Raw genomic sequence first — 22370 nt, 5'->3', positions numbered from 1 at the left:
GTCTCAAGATATTGGATACCGATTGAAAACTAAAGGGAAATACTTCTAACTTTCTGGAGTCATTGTTCCAAGATTAAGTAATAGTAATCAAGTTTATGAGATGATCCAGTCTCTATGTTCCATCGTGATATCTACCGATGTGGTGTAGAGGCATGTCCATTCATTCTATGTATGATATCTGCTGAAGTGGCTTAAAAAGGTCATAATTATTCAAAAATTATGTATAATATATGTTTCAGATTGCTAATGTGTAGTGTGCACTTACTATTGTGGTATGAAGGAGAGACGCAGATGTGGTCTGATGTTTAGTACTGGCGCTGTAACAAAATAAAATAGCTGCATTTCAAGAACATTATATGAATGGGTAGAATTCTTGACTAGTATGTACATCTATATTTGTGCATGTATTTTACTCAAGATGTTAAAGCTTTTCAAAAAATGTCTTAGCGTCCCAATTTTTGAGGGAACATTTATTGCAGATTTGCAGTTTCCCGTGTCATCACAATGTTCGAACCATCAGACAATTTTGTTTCTGAACACTACAAAGATGGTTAATAAATTGACCGAGAATATTGTTTTCAAATTACTAAACACTATACGGTACAACAAAAACGGTCAGAACAATTATTATTATTTCATTTGAACAGATTTACATTTGTTGTAGCCATATTGAGAAAGAGCACTTCAATTGTCACTGATTATAGATATACATCAATGATATTCTCTTTAGATGTATCATTAACAAGAAATATAAAAAAGTTCTGAGGACAACAGAAATATAAGTGGAATCCTGCATGCCTTCGTTTGTGTACCAACAGCAACCATAACGGACGTCCATGAATCAGAAAATAAATTTCCAAGTCAATGTTCAACACAAACATCTGAAGAAGTAAGAATGAATGATAGTACGAGAGGATGATAATGGCTGAACGTCACGTGGACAATATTTCAGTCATATTTTGGCGACCGAAGAGCTAGGAAAGTATGTAAAGCAAAAAATTAGGACGGGTGAATTTACAGAGAATAACTCATCAGTTTTAAACAATGACCCAAAGAATGTTTCTGGCGCAGGAATTATGAGTAAGAAGGTCACGTGTCATTCTATTTTATAAATTGTCGTTAATGATACTATGTACAGTATCTCAGTCAACGTGTGGATCCGATTCAACATGACGTACATACAAGTACAACCCTGATTTTAGGGTTTAGCTGAACTAGACTCAATTACAAAGCAGATAACTACTTGGAAGAGTAGTTCCAAATCGATAATCGCAATATATTTATTTACTTATTTCACTGATGTTTTACGACGTACTCAAGGTTGATGGGGAGAAACTACAGCACAGAGAGTAAACGCAGAATGCGTTAAGTTCCAAACAATTGCTGGGAATGTATCGGTGTAATACACTGTGTCAAAATCAATCAAAGAAACGCAATTTCGAAAGTATACAATTTTGAGCCTGGAGATTTGAAAGCGTTATATCCATATTGTCTGAGCATTTCATTATGATCACCTACGCTTTGGTTTGTAGCTAAAGGCTAAATATCCCTTAGTACTGGTTATATTTCTATGAATCGTTTCCTTCAGTGGCTCAGGAAGGCTAGCCAACGATAGATATTCAGATAACAAAGGCATTGCAATATGTAGGAAGAGTGTGACTACTCTTGAAGGTATGCAAACCATTGACATGTGTTGGCAGATAATCTTGGTTTAAAATATTGTGCAGAGTTAACATGCATATACCACCTCATGTGTTACCACGGAAATACGATGTGTCCATCTTGAGTTTTTTGTACCTTACCAGTAAAAAATCTAAAAAAAATAAACACAAATGCAAACATCAACTCAAGGAGACACCAAAACACCTCGCCAAGTATGCTAAACTGTGATTATTATTTACGAAACATAATATGACGCTCATAACCGAGAAGAATTATCCGAGAGACAATCTTACGTGAGAAAATAACATACATTTAAGTCCTTGATTGTTGATTTCCAGGTATGTTGCACATTTTGTATTACCAGGTGGTTTCTAATGTACTGGAGGTTTTCTTTGGTAGCTTATTTTGTGTAAAATCTTTGTCTTGTTTTAAAACTCATTGCAAAAATATTTTTGTTTCTTTAAATTTATTTACTTATTTGCTTTCTGTTTTAAGCCGTACTCAAGAATATTTCACTTCTACGACAACGGTCAGCATTTGTGTACTGCGGGGCATACACTCAGACAGACGGACAGTACTAATACCCGTTTATTTTTGGAATTCAATCTCATACACCATGTAAATACCTTTGTGATTCATTGAAGTAGACCGATCTACGGTAAACCGCAATCCAGTCAGATATCAAACTTCGGAATGCATGGTGTGTTAGCTGTAGTACACCATAGGCGTGTCATAAGAGCTCTTTCGTTGAGGGTTCACCTTAGACATACCTAAGCTACCTGGTTATCTATACCAAATCACAGTAGCGTGGACTTTGTTCCGTTTATTTCGCCCTAGGTCAGGACAGGTTGTAGAGATACCTGTGCATCGGTGTGAGTTAAGATTAAAGCATAGGCGCAAGCTCACGAAACCTGCACCTGCCTATGGGTCCGCAAAAAAGGGTTGTGTGCTAAAGCCCACGTAGTCTGAAAAAGGCCTCTTATTTCTACTTGGACTCGAATTGACAGTTACCATTACTTTAAAGGACAGCCTAGTTTTAGTCACGATGCACGACCGGAGATAGCCCTGAATTTGAACATACCTCACTGTACATAAAAGCAAAGTCTCCGCGTATATTTGATAGAAAAATGCGTATGTACATATTACGCATACATCTGCACGTTTCAAGAGGCTGGAACAAAATAGGTCGGGCTGAGTTAAATAGATCGAATAGCTTTACTTCACAGAACTCCATTACTGCTTCTAGAAAATGTTTGAATGGAGGACATCGGATTGATGTGACCCGAATGACGCATGCGTTCGTTCATACACATTCACTGTATGTAGTCGCATGGTTTGTAACAATTACTAGCCCTGTGTCTCCATGTCTCTATGGTAACCCTGAAGCTCACCAGGAAGTACTGTCTGGCGAAACAAGCATATACAGGTATCAAGAAAATAATAAACATTGATAAAATGATTATTTCTTTCATATGACTTATTATATACAAATCCAAGGCAAATAAACAACTTTCACACAATAGTCACCAAGGGTTATTCATTTATATATTTATTTATTTGATTGGTGTTTTACGCCGTACTCAAGAATATTTCACTTATACGACGGCGGGACAGTGGGAGGAAACCGGACAGAGCCCAGGGAAAACCCACGACCATCCGCAGGTTGCTGACAGACCTTCCCACATACGGCCGGAGAGGAAGCCAGCATGAGCTGAACTTGAACTCACAGCGACCGCACTGGTGAGAGACCCCTGGGTCATTACGATGCGCTAGCGCCCTAACCAACTGAGCCACAGAGGCCCCCTGACCTATTCAGAAGTTATACACTGAAATCTAATGATAACATGTGCTATATGAAAAGAGTCAAACTCGATCACATACATATAGTTGCTGCAGTCTGCGTGTCATTATTTTCGTGCTTTACAAGAATATTTGACATGTAAAACGGTGCCAAAACAGTTGAATATAAATACATGCATGAAATAGCTGTTGCCATAATATATTTGAACTGCACAGAAAAATCACTCAGACAGAGGAGAAAATTTGTAATGTTAATAGCACTCTAAAAACTCAAACAAATACCAAAATATTTATCCCAGTTTTCATTTCTTTTTCTTTATTAACAATATATCTAAAAAGTGATCTATGTAAATAATAATCTAATTAGATTTACTGATTGTTGAATATATTTTGCTCACAATTTGCACCAAAGCTTCTGCTAAGAGCTTTCCAAACCGGGACATGAACTTATAACCTACAGTATGCGACCTATGTTGTAGAGAAGACAGCAGCATATCGATATCAACATTATACAGTGAGAAAATGTCATTCGGGTGTTCACAAACTATTATGACCGATCATAAGTGGTATTGATCGTGAGAAAAGTATACGTAAAGGCTCTATATAATCATGAAAAAAGCTGAAAACTGATCGTCAGAAATTCATACAAAAGGATGATTTTGTTAAAATTACGGGCAAGCACCGGAAGGGTCTCACCATTGTATGGTAAACATCACCGCTCCACCTAATTTAACTTACACAGCACCTTGACACTTCTGAATGTCTTCCGTCGTGTTTTTGTAAAGGTTACCATAGATAAAGAGTGGGACAGATGTAATCCCAGATGCCAAAGACTGCAGCACAAAAGTCGCAGATAACACTGTATGCCAGGACGTCAAAACTCAACAAAAATACAACATTATAGTGCATCCAGGTTACACCTCTAAGACATAAATTGATAAAATTCTTTCTTTACACCTTTTTTTTTACCACCGGAGACATGCGGACGCTAGAATGGACGACATAATTATATAATCTTAGAGTTTGGTTAACGCGTGGTCAGAAACAAACGATCACTGGATAAAACTCACCATGGAACAGACTCTTTATCTCACTATATAATTTGCTGTCAAAGTTTACTCATCAGGATATATACAACATTCACCGCTCAAAAGTTTTGGTTAAACTTGGAGGGGATTTCTGAGGTTACAGCTTTGTACTACATTTGAAGATCTGCGTCTTTATGTCCACTCAGCTCCCATGTCCTCTAATATTCCAGGTTTCTTCTTGCTAGGTCAGGGTGCTTCGTTTGTTGGCTTCATGTGGACATCGTTTCATGGTTTTTCTGTGTTTTTACCCTTCCACAAAAATGAATAATAAGGAAACGAATTTAGTTAATACATAATGATATAATTTAGTTTAGTAAAATTAATTTACAAAACTGAAGTCTGAAACTGAAACTGAAAACATAAATAAAGAATGACAACTGCAATGCCTAAGTAGAGTATATACATTTGTCAAAATAACATCAATTAGATGATGTCGGGTAATTCTTTTGGTTGCTGGAGAAAGACATCATTAAAATGTTACTATTGTACATACCCTAGCTGTAAACAATTCTACATGTAAACACACTGACTGCTCCTGGGTAACATCATCATCCTATTTAATATATTTAACAACTGATTTCCCAAAGATGTGTGACGCAAAGAGAACTTAAGAAATCACTTTATTGAAAACTTACCAAGGTAAGTAAACAATCATTTGCACCAATAAATAACCAATGCAACAACAGACGCAACTCCAACTTATGCAAATAAGACGCTGCCGGAAATCCTCAGTCCTCAAATGCCTGAAGCTGATTCTGACTCTGTAAGAACATTGGAGAGTACTAATCCCTACTAACGATTCACTGAAGTGGTTCGTTTTAGTGGCTTCATTTATATTCAGCTAAATTAAAATGTACATTGTTCACTTAATACTGCTTAAAAAGGAGGTTATTAAAACACCCTTGGTGTAAAAAGAGTTAAGTAAAAAGATATAACTGCAATTTATCAGGAGTCACTGTTCTAGAATTGCTTAAAATGTGGTTGTGTCATTACATTCGATAAACAATAACATATTAACATTGCCAAAGGACTCGGGGCCCCTAAGATAAACAATTTTGGTTTGATTTTTTAGGTAACATATAGCATAAAAATAGTAAAAAAAAAATGGCACATTTATTTGTATCATTTCGTTCAAAAACTTTTACAACTTTAGCGCATATTATTGCGAATATCTTTGGAGAAACATGATTTTAAGACAAATGCCTTCCAAGTCCAATACCACTGTCTACTCAGATACGACCACAGCGACGAGAGCTGTATCACCAAGTATAGCTATTACACCTTTCATACATGATCCTTAACGGAATATGGACACAGTCATCTGATATTTCTTCACCGCGATATGGCTGAAATATTGCTAATATGGCGTTAAACCATAATCATTCATTCTTCTATTTCATATTTACTTGTTAAAACACTTCGAAAGCATTATGTTCCCCGTAAGACAGCCTGAAGGTAATAGTTCCTATCTGTGCCTTGATATATCGAGCATGATTGACACTTAAATCTAGAGAGCGTGTAGAACAATGTACAGTTATATACGGATTATACATTTTAACCTGGTCGGGCAGTTTTACCGAATGTCGCATATGGTGTCAAGGAGTGGGCTATAACAGTTAAAGTATATAACTTATATGGTAGGTTGGTAACATAAAACTGGGACCATCACTTGCACCTGTAGCTTCTCGCTTTATGGGAATTCCCAGAAATGTTATACAGCCCAACCCCAGGAGGCCGGCTAGCACTAAGGCAGCAATCAAATCAGATTCTGGCTCATCAAACGATAAAGAAAGAATATATCAGGTTAAAATTGTGTTTGCGAGAGGCTTTTACACTAAATCATTTGAGACCATTGGATACGGTAACATTTCTCTCCCATGCATTAAAAAGTTATATGTGCCACTAAATGTTTTGCATAGAAGCCAAAAGAGTATATGCACCTGCCAAAAAATTACGCACACCACAACCATCAATCTACGTTATAGCAAGTCTTTTGCGTTATGCAAGATAGATCAACATGTATGCCTGCATCCAGGGATAACCGTGGAGATAACAGTACAATTAGATTATTCTGAACCAAAGGGCACGTTTATTCAAGTTTAAATGTAAATACATTTTTAGGAGTAATGAAAAAACAAGTGTAAACAAACTCGTAGAACATAATGAGCACAAAAGAGCAATATTTGTACATGTCTACGGACTGTTAATTAGTCACTCTTAGGATATGGTTTCCACGAATTTCACAGAGATGTTATTAATGAGAAACTCAAGCAACTCGAAAGTCCAGCTCATGCTGGCATCCTCTCCGGCCGTAAGTGGAAAGGTTTCTCAGCAACCTGCGGATGGTCGTGGGTTTCCAGTGGTTTCCTCCCACCATAATGTTGGTCGCCGTCGCAAAAGTGAAATATTTTTAGTACGGCGTAAACACAATCAAATATATAACTAAACAATAGACAACTCGATGAACGAAGAAACATGCCATGAAAGGTGACCCTTCTTTGTAGTTGAAGTGAAGGCTTTGTTGTCTTTGACGTTAATGTAGCGGCGAACAATTTTATTGAACACCGATACAATTAGTGATGAAATTCTATCAATTAAATTTGTGTGATGTATTGTGGTGCAGAGTGGAGGCTATATATACTATGTTGGCATTAAGGTTGGCTCTGACGTGACGTCACAGCTTTTCCACGTTCATGTGCAGTGTTTATGAACATCATTTAAGTCACCAAGTCTTTGTGTGCAATTGGAACAATTCGAAATGCGTAAATATCGACTGTACATGTACATCATAAATCCCAAAAATAAATTAATATTTGCATATTTATAGTAAGTCAACCAAGAGTGACAACTGTTTTATATAATATACCGTACCATTAAAATAGTATATAAATCGTCGAAGAATTGAATAATTATCAAAACAGGTTGTGCGTTAATGCACTTGTCAAACATCATGCATCTAACATCATAAATAAGGACTCACCTTATCTATCTGATATATATTTGTTTTGCGTGTACCAGTAAATATCAGAATGTGTTTGAGGGTATGGTATCTATATTAATACTGTAAAGCTTTTGACCAAGCAATAACAATAGTCGCACATGCCATTAGAGTTTATTTTGCATATTGTCCAGTTTCGATGGACGGTTCTTAGGACACACAATGGCTTCACAAATCATCTCGATTTCTATGTAGTTTGTTTTCGTTAGAAGTGATGCATTGACACCAAATTCAAAACCTGTATGCGATCGAAATAAATTGGCACCATTCATGTCGACTAGAAGTCTAAAACGCGGACTCAAAAGCTATCAGTTTAGATCTCTCCCAATGACAAGTGAAATTATGATTAATATATATGGATTTTACTTTTTGTGCCTTTGTGGACAACAATCTATCCATTATTATGGCACTCAAAGCACATGTGAGATACACAGCACACATAATGAAGACTACAAACTTAGCAAATTCCTAGATATTCTATCTTTTTTTCTTGCAAAACAGTGGCACTGAGTAGAAAATACAAAACTCGTTTGGAACTGTCCACCTGTCGACCCAGACAATGACACGACATAAGCCTTCTGTGTCCCTAGAAGAACAGCCATGAATTTTCTGGAAAAATCAGTATCAAATTAATGACTTTCGATGTCAATTAAATCTTTTAAACTCAGTAATATTTTCCACAAAAGTAAAATGCAGTGCCCTAGATGCACACGGGAATGTTCTAGGGGATAATTTATACATGTCAGAAATAGAAAGGAATTTGCACGCTTGCCCATGTTATTTCTTAGCACATATCGCCACAATATGGCTGAAATATTGCCGACGTGGCGTAAAACCATCATCATTTATTCATTCTTAGCATATAATTAGGTCAGTCTTAAGTACTCTTGGATTAAGTATATTTGAGTTTTTATAGGTATTATTGTGGGCTTTTCATAGAGATGTGGTGGAAAAAAATTTGTTTTATATGTGTGACATCAGTAAACGCTTTAATACGTTGATTCTGTGTCCTGTAGGCCGTAGGTCAATATGCAATAGACTTCATTAAACAGTACAAATCAGAAAGCGTGGAATTCAAGTCTCGTCTCTCAGCTGATTTAAAACCAGGAGGGACAAGTTGTGTGGAACTCCCTTATACACATCTTATCTCGACTGTTTGCCCCAGTACACAAAATAAACACTCGTGGACTAACAATAGCACCAGTATGTAACATACATTTATATAACGCCATGGAAGTAACTACTACGTCTGTATCACTATCTAATAACATGTATCCTACTGAAATATGACGTATAAATGTATTATATCCAGAGTTAACTGTTATCACATCATAAATAACGGCGTCTTGATTGACATAATGGTGTAATACACTTGTGCAATGTGATTTGGTTAGAAGTACACATGTCATACTCACAACGCGTCATCGGATCTGAAAAGGGAAAGAGAATAAACGTCATCGGTTAATCAAGGTTAGGCGCCATATAATTAATTGCATAATACCTGGAGTAAAACACATGCACGTGTACCTAGGAATAAAATTTTCATTATGCATGGTGTTATGTGAGAAATCAAAGGTGACTAGTGTAAAATGACGTCAGGTTTAAGAACAAAGACAGGATTGAGAAATGTATTTCTATGCAGTTTAAAATCATGACTATAGGGATTTACATACCACGTATACCGAAGCTGGCAAAAATACAACCCCACACACTTACATATATGTACAAGCTTATCAACAACACAGATATTTAGTTTTGTGCGTGTGTCATAGCAAAGGAGATGATAAGGAAAGGAAATACAATACACATGCTAACATCAACACAGAAAGCTTCAAATACAAGAACTAATCTTTATTTGATAGTTGTTTAGGGCCATTCTTAAGAAAAGAATTTCTGATGAACTTTTATACAATTACTAAGGAACAGAGACGTATATACTGTATGTGCAGGCAAGTACCATATTAGTGGAGGAAAACTTTGACTGCATAAACCGGCACACGTGCGCGATGGAAAGTTTATCGTTATCAAGGCCTCACTCACAGTGACAGAGAGGGGATCTACAGTCTAATATTTATCGTAGTTTGGCTAATACCTTAGCCACCTCCATTCTATACGACACGTATTATTTACATACGGAATCCATATAGAAAACCCCATACAAGTTACCCGACTCTAAATGATATCTTGTAATATCTTTTTATTTCTTGTATCCTCTCAAAAAGGCCTTTGTATTATCGTTGTTGGTAATGATATTGTTGTTATTATAACTATCGTTTTCCCATGAAAGTTTTTTGTATCAGCCATTTTGAAAGATACTGTAACTATTACTTGTATTTGGGACTATGGGTGAAATGCCAAAATAGTCCAAAAATAAGTTGCATAATACACAAAGGACTTTTCACAGCTCTCCGTTTCTTATTTGCGATTTGAGAAATATCTATGATATTTAAGTGACTGATATAGAATCAAAGAAACCGTATTTTAGGTAATTTTACAGGAGCTGAAGATAATTTAAAAGATTTGACAATAAGATTTGTCTTTTAGTTTACCCGTCAAAAAATTCCACTCTCCAGTAAGAATACATCTACAGAAAGTTACGTTTTCAATGATATTGTTTCAAACCACATACACTTACCTTCGAAATTAAGACTATTCACATTAGACTCGTGATCAAACAGAACAAATGACCAGCAAAGGAGTCAGAGTGACACACAGGATATACATCCTTGAAGTTAACTTTTAAGACGGTGGATGAGATATTTAGCCCCTCTGATTCAAACCAAGTACATGCCTCACTACTGCTTGTACATATCGATGGAGTTTTCCTTGTAACGGGCTAAGAAGGGATAGATGCTTCTGGAAATTGTTGTAGGACAGCCTTGTTCAGCATTCAAGTGAATAGCATGGTTCAAACATTTAACAGGTAAATGACAGTCAGTTACCCTTGTTTGTCAACAGGCCATCGATTAAACAAATGTCCAGGGAATGTGAGGATGATGGGCCATAATGAAAATTGCAAAGACTAGAACGTCTAGTCTTTGGTACGCATACAGAACCAACGAGTGTGAAGTTCTGTAGTGGTTTGCTATTGTCTAATTTGAAGCACACCTCTAGCAGGTTTCCAGCATTTCAGTCCTATCTGTCGAGAGGGCAGAATTGTTTGCACTGGTCCTTGTATAAGTTGTCCATGAGACTGAAACATTCACCATATGACGATTATTCCTCACACGCACAACAAGCAACTCACGGGAAGACCATTGGCTTGCTACTGGGTTGTTTGTGTAGAACTTTATAACCAGCCTAATAAAAGGGCCCAGTGAGAGCTTGTGTTACCATACTAACACAAATGTAGAGCCTGCAAACATACAAGTAATGTTGAATGACCTAGACATTACAAATGGGAATTGTGGTGGCCACCTTGCTTTGGGTTGATTTCTCAATATAATCTTCATGTAAAATGTTGTGCTGTATTAATAAACCCACTACCCGCTAAGAACAAAATCTTACAAGTAGTTGTTGTTGTTGTAGGAGGGATATTTTTCGTCGTAGGCTGTGAAGAAAGCCCATTGATCGTTAAAACCCGGCATGCATGTTTACTAATCAAACAACACAACTAATTTTTAAGCTGGTCCAAAATTACTGTAAGCAGTTATTTGTACACGTAGGTTGTACAGCTTTGAAGTGAACATAACGACTACCTCTATATATACATGTACACAGAAAAAAAAGAAATACGGCACAGGTATCACAGAAAAATATTAATTTTTTAAAATTTGGAAAACAGAGACGATGGACCTCAACATTAGGGAAATAGCATTGACGGTCATTGTTTACGAGTAGCCATGTTGTAAAAGCCCTTGTCAAACTTTTTCTCTCATGATTGTTGAAAAATAACACTTTAAGAGGCTTTGGGTACATTCATATAACTTCAGTCAAAACTGACCACGTTTTGCACTTTGAGTATCTTGTTTAAACTGGGCGACTCTGCATCGTGGAATAAGGGAATTATCTTTTTTATTGCAAGTGCGATCCAATGTATTATACTTTATGCTTTACAACCTTTTTATATGCACATTCACAAAAGACGAAATTAAAATTGAAGAATGTGCAACAAATCGTTTCCAAGGGCAACTGCCTACAATTCTGAGGCTATTACTTAATAGACACGAATCTAGCACATCTAATGTTCGACAAAATTCCCTTTTAGCACGTTCTAATTAACGAAACTAACATTAATAAGTTCATACTTTTGAGGCAAATAATTTAAATGAAAAAAAATAAAACAAATAAAAGAGATTTACAAGCACTGAAGCACATATTAATGGCGAAAAGTACATGAATGATGCTCTAATCTGTTTTGAAGCAGCTTATAATAAATGGCTTGCGTTAAGCACAATTGCCTCAGTACAACATAACAGTCAACATTTCATTAAATGCTTATGCACACTATAACATCTACTTTCTCGATTTTTGAAGAACGTCTTTCAGCATGTAATATTTAAAAATGTAATAATCCAGTAACCGTCAAGAGCATTTATCGGCGAATCATTGGTGTATTACGCCGTATTCAAGGATATTTCCGTTATATGACGGCGACAGCCAGCATTGTGGTGGAAAAAAACAAGTAAATAAATTATGACAAATAAACAGGTTGGCAAATAAAAAGCAACGTACAAATGCAATACGAAAATGAGCACAGCAAAAACACTTAGGGTTGGCAACAGGTGTACCTGTCACTTAAGAAATCTACACCGACCGTGCTTGCCACCATTAACGACATTGTCAGAAACAGGAGTGTCAAGGGTTAGATTAGCAGTGCTCTGAACCGAATCAGTGAAAGTGACATCAGTAGTAAAGCTGGTTAGTGTCGTTAGCTCTGTGGTTGATGTGGATTCTGCCAGTGTCTCTTTAAGATGGTGAGTAACATTATGTAGAATTGAACCCGACGTTAGAAGTTATAACTTTATTTACACTTCAAGTAGGTTTTTACTATAACACAATTCACGACTACACCTTGCTGCTTTACGCGTAATTACATGTATGTCAGTCGCACGTAATAAATATAATGTTAGATCTGAATGACATATATGTAATGGCAAATATACATCCGAATCAACTTGTTTATAAACACTTACAAGGAAAATAAAAATGAAAAATGCATAAAACCTAAGCAGAATATGGAGCCGTATTTGGACATGCAAAAAACTCTTTCTTGGTCATTCCAAAAGGAATAAATAAAATACACTTTGGATTTATACCGTAAGTACGGAGCAGTACGGAACCATAGAGTCATGCAAACTATATATTTAGTCATTTGTAACAAAAAATAACTCGGGCATTTATCTCGCACAGCGAGATAGTTATGGTGTAAGGGACAAGCCAAAACAATGTTTGTGTCATTTCAAAAAACAAAACCTCGAGACGTAGAGATGAATCAGGACTTTGTTGATCAAATTGTCAACCTGAACTCAACACTGTACATGTATCAAAATATTTACAGCAGTAAATTATAGATATTAGAAGCAAGTTTTGTTCAGGGACCAGCGGCCTATAATAATACAGGAATTCGTTAGATATGCCAACTGTATGGTTTTCAAACAGATCCTGCACACAATATTTACAGTTAGTATTGTCACAACCATTTTACTCTTGAGGCTCAGGATTCATTACATATGCAACGGATCAAGACAGTTTCGTATATGGTCGGAAATATCCCATACTCTGAACACACAATATAACCTCTGAGCTTTATGTTTCTTCTGATATTACTTTACATGATGTGGGCAAATTACAGAAAACCTGGCGCTCATCCATCAGAATCAAACATGTTATTACATATGCACATCTTTTGTCCGAATGCAACTCGTCTTCAAGTTTATCCGATTTTTCACAGCAGGAGCTCGATGACCAATGAAAATCATGAAATTCATTAAATATGCAAAACTATGCACTTCACCTGTGATCACTCAAACAGAACGGTGCATGAATCAGTTTCTCAAGTTGATTATCTCGTATTTCTAAGAAAGCAGCAAACTGGGCCAATGCACTGACCCATGTCTAAGTCCACATAAACAGCGATGACTATATACCCATTCTCTTCATGAGGGGGCAATAATTTGTCAGTTCATATCAAAAACAGAACTGATACATGTATCTATTAGCTCCAGAGAGTCATGTTTTCATAATTGATTTTCTATTGTGTACATATTGGGCACTTAGGACAGTAGAAATTCTGTCTCCGGTATACTTCCGTTTCAAAACAAATAAAGATAATGTCTATACTGGGTTAGACACAAAGTACAATACGCGACAGGTCATACTAAAACCATCATACTTACGTATCACAACTGATATGCAATGGTCGGTCTGTGTATGGTTACAGTTTCCGCTGGACAATATGTAACACAGTTCCGAGATTCCGCTGTGTAGGTTGCTGTCGAGAGGGATCGTGGAGGAATACCGAGCCCCAGTTGGGCACCCTGTACTGTTGCTGTGGGTTTGAGTAGTAGGCAAGTTGGCCTTAAAATGAAATGGAACTGTTCAGAAAATAGACAAAATTAAACCTGTTTATAGAGTACTAGCATGCGATCATGTATTACTATACTGTAGTGCTCACAAACAACAATTGTGTGATTCATGTACCACACCCACAAATGACATGCATATCAGCGGTACACACATAAATGCGCACGTCACTGTGGATGTATTACCTGAATTATACAATTTGTGTACTGCTGGTACACAAAATGACGCATATTTGCATTTTGGCCACCAGTTTTCACAGAGCACATGTAGGCGCCAAACAGAAGGCTATGCGCACTAAAACTAAGAGGAGCTCCGACAGTGTGACAGTCGGCGAATAGTCATGTGTACAGCCCATGAACGCTGGCCTCTTGCTTACCAAAGCTACATTTTTATTCTAAGTGTAAATGTTTAAATGGAAAGCAACTTTCACGCACCCTAGCATCGTGACTTAAGTAAAATTAGGTAAAAAAGGGTTTAATATATTTGCAATTTATTACGTCACTGGTCTCGAAAGGCATGTATCACTTGTCCTAATAATATTCGATGGATGTCGTCAAATTTCAAAAATAATTGATAAAAAATAATACTGTAACACATGATTTACTCTTCTTATTTTTGCGAGCCAGTCAGACACCAAGCCTATCTACTGTGTCATTTATTACCAACTGGTTGGAATTCAGTGAAATGCATGATCAATAATAAGTCAACATTGTGGATAAAATACATCCTTTTCTCATCAAGCTTGTCTTGTAGAGAATGAAGTAAGTGACCAAAGAAGAGACAGAACACTAAATCTGTGTTACTTTTGTCCAGAAAAAATTACATTTAATTTTGTGGAATTTACTGGTTCGAAAAAGGGTTGTAATTATTAGAACAAAACGCTTGGATGCATTATTGCAAAATGTTATTTAAGGCGTAAACAATATCACAAATAAGTAGATAAAAACACAAAAGTGACACATGATGAAATCGACATACATGTTAGAGCCTTATTTTAAAGTCATTTATCATGCTGGCTTCCTTTCCAGCTGTATGTGGGAAGGTCTTGCGGCAGCCTGCGAATGGTCGTGGGTTTCTTCTGGGCCCTGCCCGGTTTCCACCCACCATAATGTTGGCCGCCGTCGTATTAGTGAAATATTCTTGAGTACGGCGTAAAACACCAATCAAAAAAATAAATAAATAAATAAAGTCATTTACCATACCGAAAGATTGTAGGAGATGCTTATAGCGTCTTCTACACATTCTGTAGTGCATGTCACAGACTCCGTGTAACCACTGCTGGTGTTGATGGCAGCACAGTTCACATTTACTGCTGTAAGGTTTGCTGGTCAAACAAACAAAACAACAGTTATGAATATTTACCCACTAATTTTATAGTGAGGAAGTACTAAAAATTTAAATTATGTTTCATCAAGGCAATTAGCGTTATCGTTTCAGAAAAAATCATATTTATAAGTTTTGTGAAAGGATTATTGGTTGATAATTTTTATGTGACCTCAAAGGGTTAACAGTTCTTTAACACAAATTTAAATTTTTTGTTAGAATTTCCTAATTTCAAATTCCTTGACATAAAGCAATCGAACAAGATAATTTACAGAGCTAAGTCCAGTTGTTTTTCTAATTGCTCACGAAGGGTTCATGTCTGAAAGCTTTGCTATATACTGAACATCCTTGAATCATGCTATACAGACGTAAAAATGTAGGCAATTGCCAAGATGTCAACATCATACAAAACTATGAAAAGATAACTAGAACCCGTGAGCCAAAAGGTTATTGCGCAGTGCAACTGCAATATTATAAGCTATTCGCCGCACGCATGGTGTGAAGATCAATGTGCTGTAAGGCAGTGGATTAAATGGCTTCTCTTCTGACCCTGGCTGAACCAGACCTGCAACAGAAGTGCTCGTTCTCAGGGCAAGCTTCTTGATTTCACTCATTTATACTTGCCATGCTACGACGCAACCATATTTTTGAAGAATTTATCGTGAACATGTATATTAAAATGGTACTGCACTAAAAACAACACCTGTTTCAATCAACACTCATACATTTTTGTTTTTTTCTTATACATTACTGCAATGAAGTGAATGAAAATGGAGACTTCAGAATTGTGTTTTCATTCATGTCTCCTTGTTGATTTATTGAATTACTACCCGTAGTGCACTCGAATATTCATCTATCATAACTGTACATTTTTCATCTTGTCGCTAGGATTCAAAAAACGTACTTTTTCACAAACGTGTACCTAACATAGTTATTGAAAGTTTGGAAATAATCTGCCATATCTTATATAACTATAACAGCAAATCCACTCAGATAATCTTTTACCTTGATGCAAGAGTGCAAACCACAGGACATTTGCTCAAACATTTGCTTTAAGTTACCCCCTTATTGTGTGTGTAATATCCAACTTATGACTTGCAATGGTCCACATATGTACCTCCATGATGTGATAAAGTGGATCCGTCTTCAAGATGAACTGATATAACCCTTGATACGAGGAAAATCAGCGATGACTAGCTGATGAAAAGTTGTTGACCAGTAAACCTTCAGTTCAGGTCACACGTGTCCGCCTACCGCTAGTTCACCAAGTGCAGAATGCTGCCATCTCGCACGTATTGTGTTTAAAACAAAGGAGGTAGATCTGTCATAATATTACATTCATTTGTTTTCATGCAAAAGGTGCGGTCAGCAGTATGTTGGAAAAACGACCCAGAAATTACATCTACGGTAAATGGCCACACAGAATCAGCCCAGAAAAAAACACAGTTGCTTATGAGCAAACATTTCTCTCCTTCATACCATGGATGGAATCACTTCAGGATTCAAATAATAGACACGATTTGTCCCTCTCCAAAGGATACCGTTTCCAATGACGAACGGAAAATCCGGGAACCTGATTTATTTTGGATGATGGAGCGTGGTTCATTATGGCTTAAATGACAATGTTATGAGGACTGGCAACATGACATCCAGTCAGCCGCACGATTCTAACATAACACAACCAAATGTTCACACCGGAGCCGTCAAAGAAATCAACGCAGCCATGGCAGGAGGAAGCTCATGGTAACATACGTGTAACAGTCAGCTGTCTGGTAGGTTTGTCTACAACAACTAATAGCATGCATGCTCTATGCACAGTACTATATGCACTTCCTCTTAAAATACTGGGTAAAATAGCTACGGAAGTAGCATCCACTTATACACTTTCTGTAATCCGTGTATGGCGAAACATGTCCTGTTTTCGACTGTACCATCAAGTCAGAACAGTTCATACTGCTAAAAATTCCTAGAATTTCTAGAATCAAAGTACCTAGATAGAGGTATTGATTTAAATGATCCAGAGGTTTGCTATGATGTCCGCAAACAGTTAAAGATTTTGAGATGTCTGCTTATACATCTGGTAGATACAGTTTTGACTGAATCATCAGACTTCACTCTCCATATCAACATCTCATGACGGGTAACCTTGATATTTTAAAACAATAATTATCTAAGAAGTCTGCTAGTGAGAGGTCCGAACTTTAGAGAGCTGAGAAAGATAAATATGAGAACTAATAAGAAGATAGTCCTTTCAAGACGTAAAGATTTTGTAAATAAATTGTATAACTGGGAGAAAGTAGAACCTTCAGTCTTTGACATTTGGCATGAGATTGTTTAAAATTCGGCCTCATATCAATCTACCTTAACCGGCCGGTACATGTTGTCCCGTTTAGACCGTTTTTCGGCGCTTAAGCCATTTCCCACACGCTAGCCATAAATATGACACGATATATATTCAGTTTGCTTACTTGGTAAGGCAGACGTGGTGACGAGAAAAGTAATAATTAATGGTTTGTCACTTGTCTAGTTCTCACTCATACAAGCCAATAAAAGGTTGAGCTAGCCCCATGCATGGTTTTCTAGTTTAAATTTCCCATTTCTGCCGAACCGCTTTCCAGGACAACTTAACTGCTGTTAAAACAAGTCGGTTGATCGTAAAACGTCCAGTTTGCGCAATCACCTAAATCATTTCCAGGTAAACCAGCAAACCATATGAAAACATTATCTGAAAACGTTTGACCTATGTTGCGATAACGTCGTTACAACGAACGGACAGAGAGACGGACAACGTCGTACCTGATAATACGACATGTGAAGTTGACATATATAAAAATTTAACTATGAAAAATGTCCCTTATATAGAGAGATCCACATAACTTCAAACATGTTTCATAAGTGTGATTATTGGATAAGTACGAGACGAATTGCCAGATTCTATGTCACCTTTGTGGCTTTTAATTTTACCGAATTCTAACATTTAATCTTTTTTGTCTTATTGAACAAAATTATTCGACCATACAGTGTATCAGAACATGATTATTCACGCAAACGAGAAAAACAGAACGGTAAAAGGATTCAAAAACTTTCCAATGGAGAGCCGTTATCACTTGCCAAATCCATCAAGATGGGTTTCTGAGGGCACAATATGCTGTTTGCCATAGTCGATACAGAAAGGAACAACTGTTTATTGATATCTGTTCAGCTACAACCCAATAATGTTACGCCAGAGAAACAAATGCAGTTCACAATTATATATTTAAATAACCTAAGTTGGCCAGTAATTTATGAACTATACACTGTGCTTCACAACAACGATGCCTTGGGCGTTTACATACCAAAATAGAAAGCAAAAACATACTGCGGCAGTACACTCTAAAACTGGAACTATTTTGGTAAACCGGTGGAAATTTTCACCACCTCAGAAATGCCCCGATAGGACTCAAACAAATCTTCATTTTCACCAAACGTCGTTTAGAGCGGCCAATAAACTGAACCGTGGATCTAATTTCAACTGATAAATTTGTCAAACCTAATCTCTTATAAAGAAGTTACCCATAAAGTCTATAGTACATTATAAGTTATGCGGCGGAGAAGGGTTAAAAATTCACACCTAGGGTTTAAATCCCCATATACACTTCTAAACACGTGGATAACGATACAGTATTTATCAAACAGAAAGCCATTCTTGAGTATAGGTAAAGCTGAGCTAAGAAATATCATTCAAGTCATACCGCATACAGACGGCGCTGCATGGTGACGTGACGTGACAATGACGCGCCATGAAATGCAGCGTCACAAACAAAAATGACTTTAGTTCAACTCTTCAGGCTCAATTACGTAACAATGATGCGCCAAAGAATCATGAATCGATGAATTGATGAACTGGTAGTTACAGTAGCGGGAAGTATGACTGGAGGTTACATGACAGAGCTAGATGGTGTAGGCTTTGTTGATGATAAACTGGCAGTCACCGTAGCGGGAAGTTTAAAGGAGGTTGAATTCCAGAGATAGGCACACTAGGTTTTGTTGATAACATACCAGCAGTCATGGCTTCCCACTTACTAATGTTTCATTTTTGGATACACACTGATACACAGCAAGGCTCCACATACTTTTGTGACCCGTGACCACCATAATTTGTGACGAGCTGAAGTTGAACCGTTGAAAGTATTGTGGCCCCTGTGGCACGGATGGTGTGATTGGTATTTATTTGGGACAGGTTGCAATGTTCATTTAGTTTGGACATGAAGGGTGATATAGTGCACTTTTCAAGTGGTCTCCTGGTAAATCAGACATTTTCTTCATCTAGAAATGATGCCAGAGCCTGTCCAGATCGGGATGCAGTTTACTGACATATGTTTGAAATGAAATCCCTGATGATGTCAAATTTCTTACAATGGGGCGAAGCTTTTAGATAGCGATTTAATCCACACCGGAAACATTTTAGGGAATTTGTACGTAGTGAAGACCGCCTTCTTTGCTACAGTGAGTGTAACAGTGCGGTAAAGCCTCATTAACACTCACGGGGTCGTATGCCTCAAAATCCACAATTTGTTTTTTGGGGTGGGGCGGGGGGGGGGGAGGAGGTATTCGCGAAATATTCTCGCTGCGGTTGAATTACACAATTTAATCGACTATGGAATAAGTTTGGCATTTTTTTTTTCAACAATTCTTCACTGGTATGAGATGCAAATCGCTTCTTGCCGCCTTGAGACACTTGGACGTTATCCTCTATTTTTAGCGACAGACAGCTCCTGCAGGCGACAATAGGCAACTGAGTTATCCTTTCTATTATAATCCTGCGCGGTAATTTTATTGCGCAGGGTATATGACCACCCCCCCCCCCCCCCCACCTCCCAGTGTGATTCACATACCCTTTGTGGGTGTGTCCTGCAGCTGTCATAAGTGTATGTTAACATTTTAACCCGTCTGATCGGCCAGTGGCAATCGAAAATTACTCACTACGTAGGGACATGTACATGTACCACCTGCCACTTTACCTCATAAACGATCGATTTCTTTTTAGTAGCCACGGTATCTGTTTATTAACGTCATGCTCTGACCAAACATAAGAAAACTTATATACCAATCTAGTTCCACATAATCCATGCCGGGTAAAATTCTTTTGTTGACCCCGGAGAGCAGAGAGAAATTTGTGCTTTATCTTTGTCGAAAATTCATTGTTTTGAACAATCTCATTTTTAACCAATAGTTTGCACAGGATTACAGCACTGATCACTTAATTAACATTTTGACAATGGCAGTAATTTGATTTGTTTTTCTTAGATCAGCAAGTGTCCATGTTACTTACCTGTAAAGGTGAGGGAAGTGGAGAGTGGAGTTACCCCATCTATTAGTTCCCACAGTCCTTCATCAATAGGAGATGCAGCTGTTATTAATAACGTGTAGTCTAGACCAGAGTTGTTGTAATATATTTTATATCCTGGCAGAAATGGTGTACAGGAAACATTCGGTTGACATGTCCCGATGCCAGTAATATCCGGCCTTTGCCATTCCGTGGGATCTCCAGGAAGTGAATTGTACTTGCCAGTCATCTCTATTTGACTTCCAATAAATCTGCTACATTCTCCTGTCCTTACTTCAAGGGCTGTAATTCATGGAAATTAAAACAAAAAAAAACAACAGAAAGATATGAATTGTTTTCCTGAAATTCATGTCAAAAATCCAAAAGAAAAAAAATGAAGTGCCTATCTGAGCTCCATGGCCAAATGTTTCTTATCAATACTAATGAGTTTTACAGGTGTTGACAGCTCTCTCTCAAAAACAATGATGACTTTAAATCTGGGACAGGCCAGTTGGGTTAATTATCTGAGCAATGCACATGAGCGAAGAGAAACATTCACAGATCATGGCGCCCGAGGGGCTTCTCATCAATACTTAGCTCATGTTGGCTTCCTCTGCCGTCGTAATCTGGGATAGGCTTCCTTCGTGACTAAAACAAAACATTCTCCAATAAAGAGTCTGTTCGAATAGCAAGCTTTAACAATATACATTTAGTGTTTATCCAGAAAATCAAAATAGGAGACTTACACTGAGCATCTATTTTCACCAGGAGAAGCAGAAACTCAGTCAGAAAAACTGACAGAAACCTCGTCCATGATCTCGGGATAGACATATCGGGTCTTAGATACCTTGAACAATAAACACAGACAAATCATTCTTTTACAAAGCAACCAGCTGGTCGTAAAATGAAGGTTTTATCGATTTTTATGCAATACATCGAGAGTATATCTACAGTCCGTCTGATACTTCTTCACAATGGAAATAAACACTGGCAAAAAAGCAGCAAGTGTACAGATAAGTGGATATCATACCTGTGTCATACAGCTATAGGCCTTCGTTCTCACTCTTACAGCCGCCTCATTTCAGCCCAGTTTCAAGTTTAGTAATACCCACAGCAGTGGTCACCATTGTCTCATACAAAACAATCCTTATGTTCTCACGAGAAACTCGTCTGTTCAGTCAATCAACTTTGAAATGATAACCAGTCAAGTGTGCTAGAAAATAGATGGAGAGGGCATGCGCGCTCTACTTCGACTTCCGATTAATCGTAGAACCCAGGACAAAGACAAGTTATGAGTTAGTGAGTTTAACGACTTTTCAGTCATATGACGACGAGACTAGTTATGTTATGTTTCGTTATGTAAAGGGATTCAGCGTTTACAGTTATTATTGTTGTGTAAAACACATCAACTAGTCATAATTTTAGATATGAGTTTATATACAAGCTTCTCTACGGAATATATTTGTATGAAAGATTTACGTATTCTCGGAAAATTGTAAACGGTTACAGGAGTTACTTCCCTTAAGAAGGACTGACACTTTTTCCCTGAAGGCATAGTATGACAGGATCTTTTCTGGAGGATTTAGTGGAGACATACACGACTTTGTGACGAGATGCTCAGAGAATTCGTGGTGACCGTGTTTATCACTTCATACATACTTGCAGGTAT

General features: G+C 37.3%; 1 protein-coding gene across 5 annotated transcripts in view; it reads right to left on the bottom strand.

The window, feature by feature from the left end:
- LOC135481312 (uncharacterized) overlaps nt 1–21945 on the bottom strand; it is a 120399-nt gene extending 98454 nt beyond the window's left edge. For 3 of the 5 annotated variants that reach the window (XR_010445993.1, XR_010445992.1, XR_010445994.1), the window contains exons 1-3: nt 21732–21942; nt 21448–21548; nt 20708–21004 (exon numbers count right to left, since the gene is read on the bottom strand). Coding sequence is in view for 1 of the 5 variants with exons in the window: in XM_064761154.1 (XP_064617224.1) it covers nt 13825–14067; nt 15276–15397; nt 20708–21004; nt 21448–21532 (747 nt within the window). In the remaining 4 variants the exon portion in view is untranslated. Of the gene's footprint in view, nt 1–13555; nt 14068–15275; nt 15398–20707; nt 21005–21447; nt 21549–21731 lie in introns of those variants that run through there. The other 2 variants (XM_064761154.1, XR_010445995.1) reach the window with 2 other exon arrangements.
- Between the last annotated feature and the right edge of the window lie 425 nt (nt 21946–22370).

Source organism: Liolophura sinensis, unplaced genomic scaffold (assembly GCF_032854445.1).
Source record: "Liolophura sinensis isolate JHLJ2023 unplaced genomic scaffold, CUHK_Ljap_v2 scaffold_18, whole genome shotgun sequence".
In the NCBI taxonomy this organism is placed as follows: domain Eukaryota; kingdom Metazoa; phylum Mollusca; class Polyplacophora; order Chitonida; family Chitonidae; genus Liolophura; species Liolophura sinensis.
The sequence above is the reverse complement of the archived record's forward strand: the minus strand, read 5'-3'. Positions and strand labels throughout refer to the sequence as shown.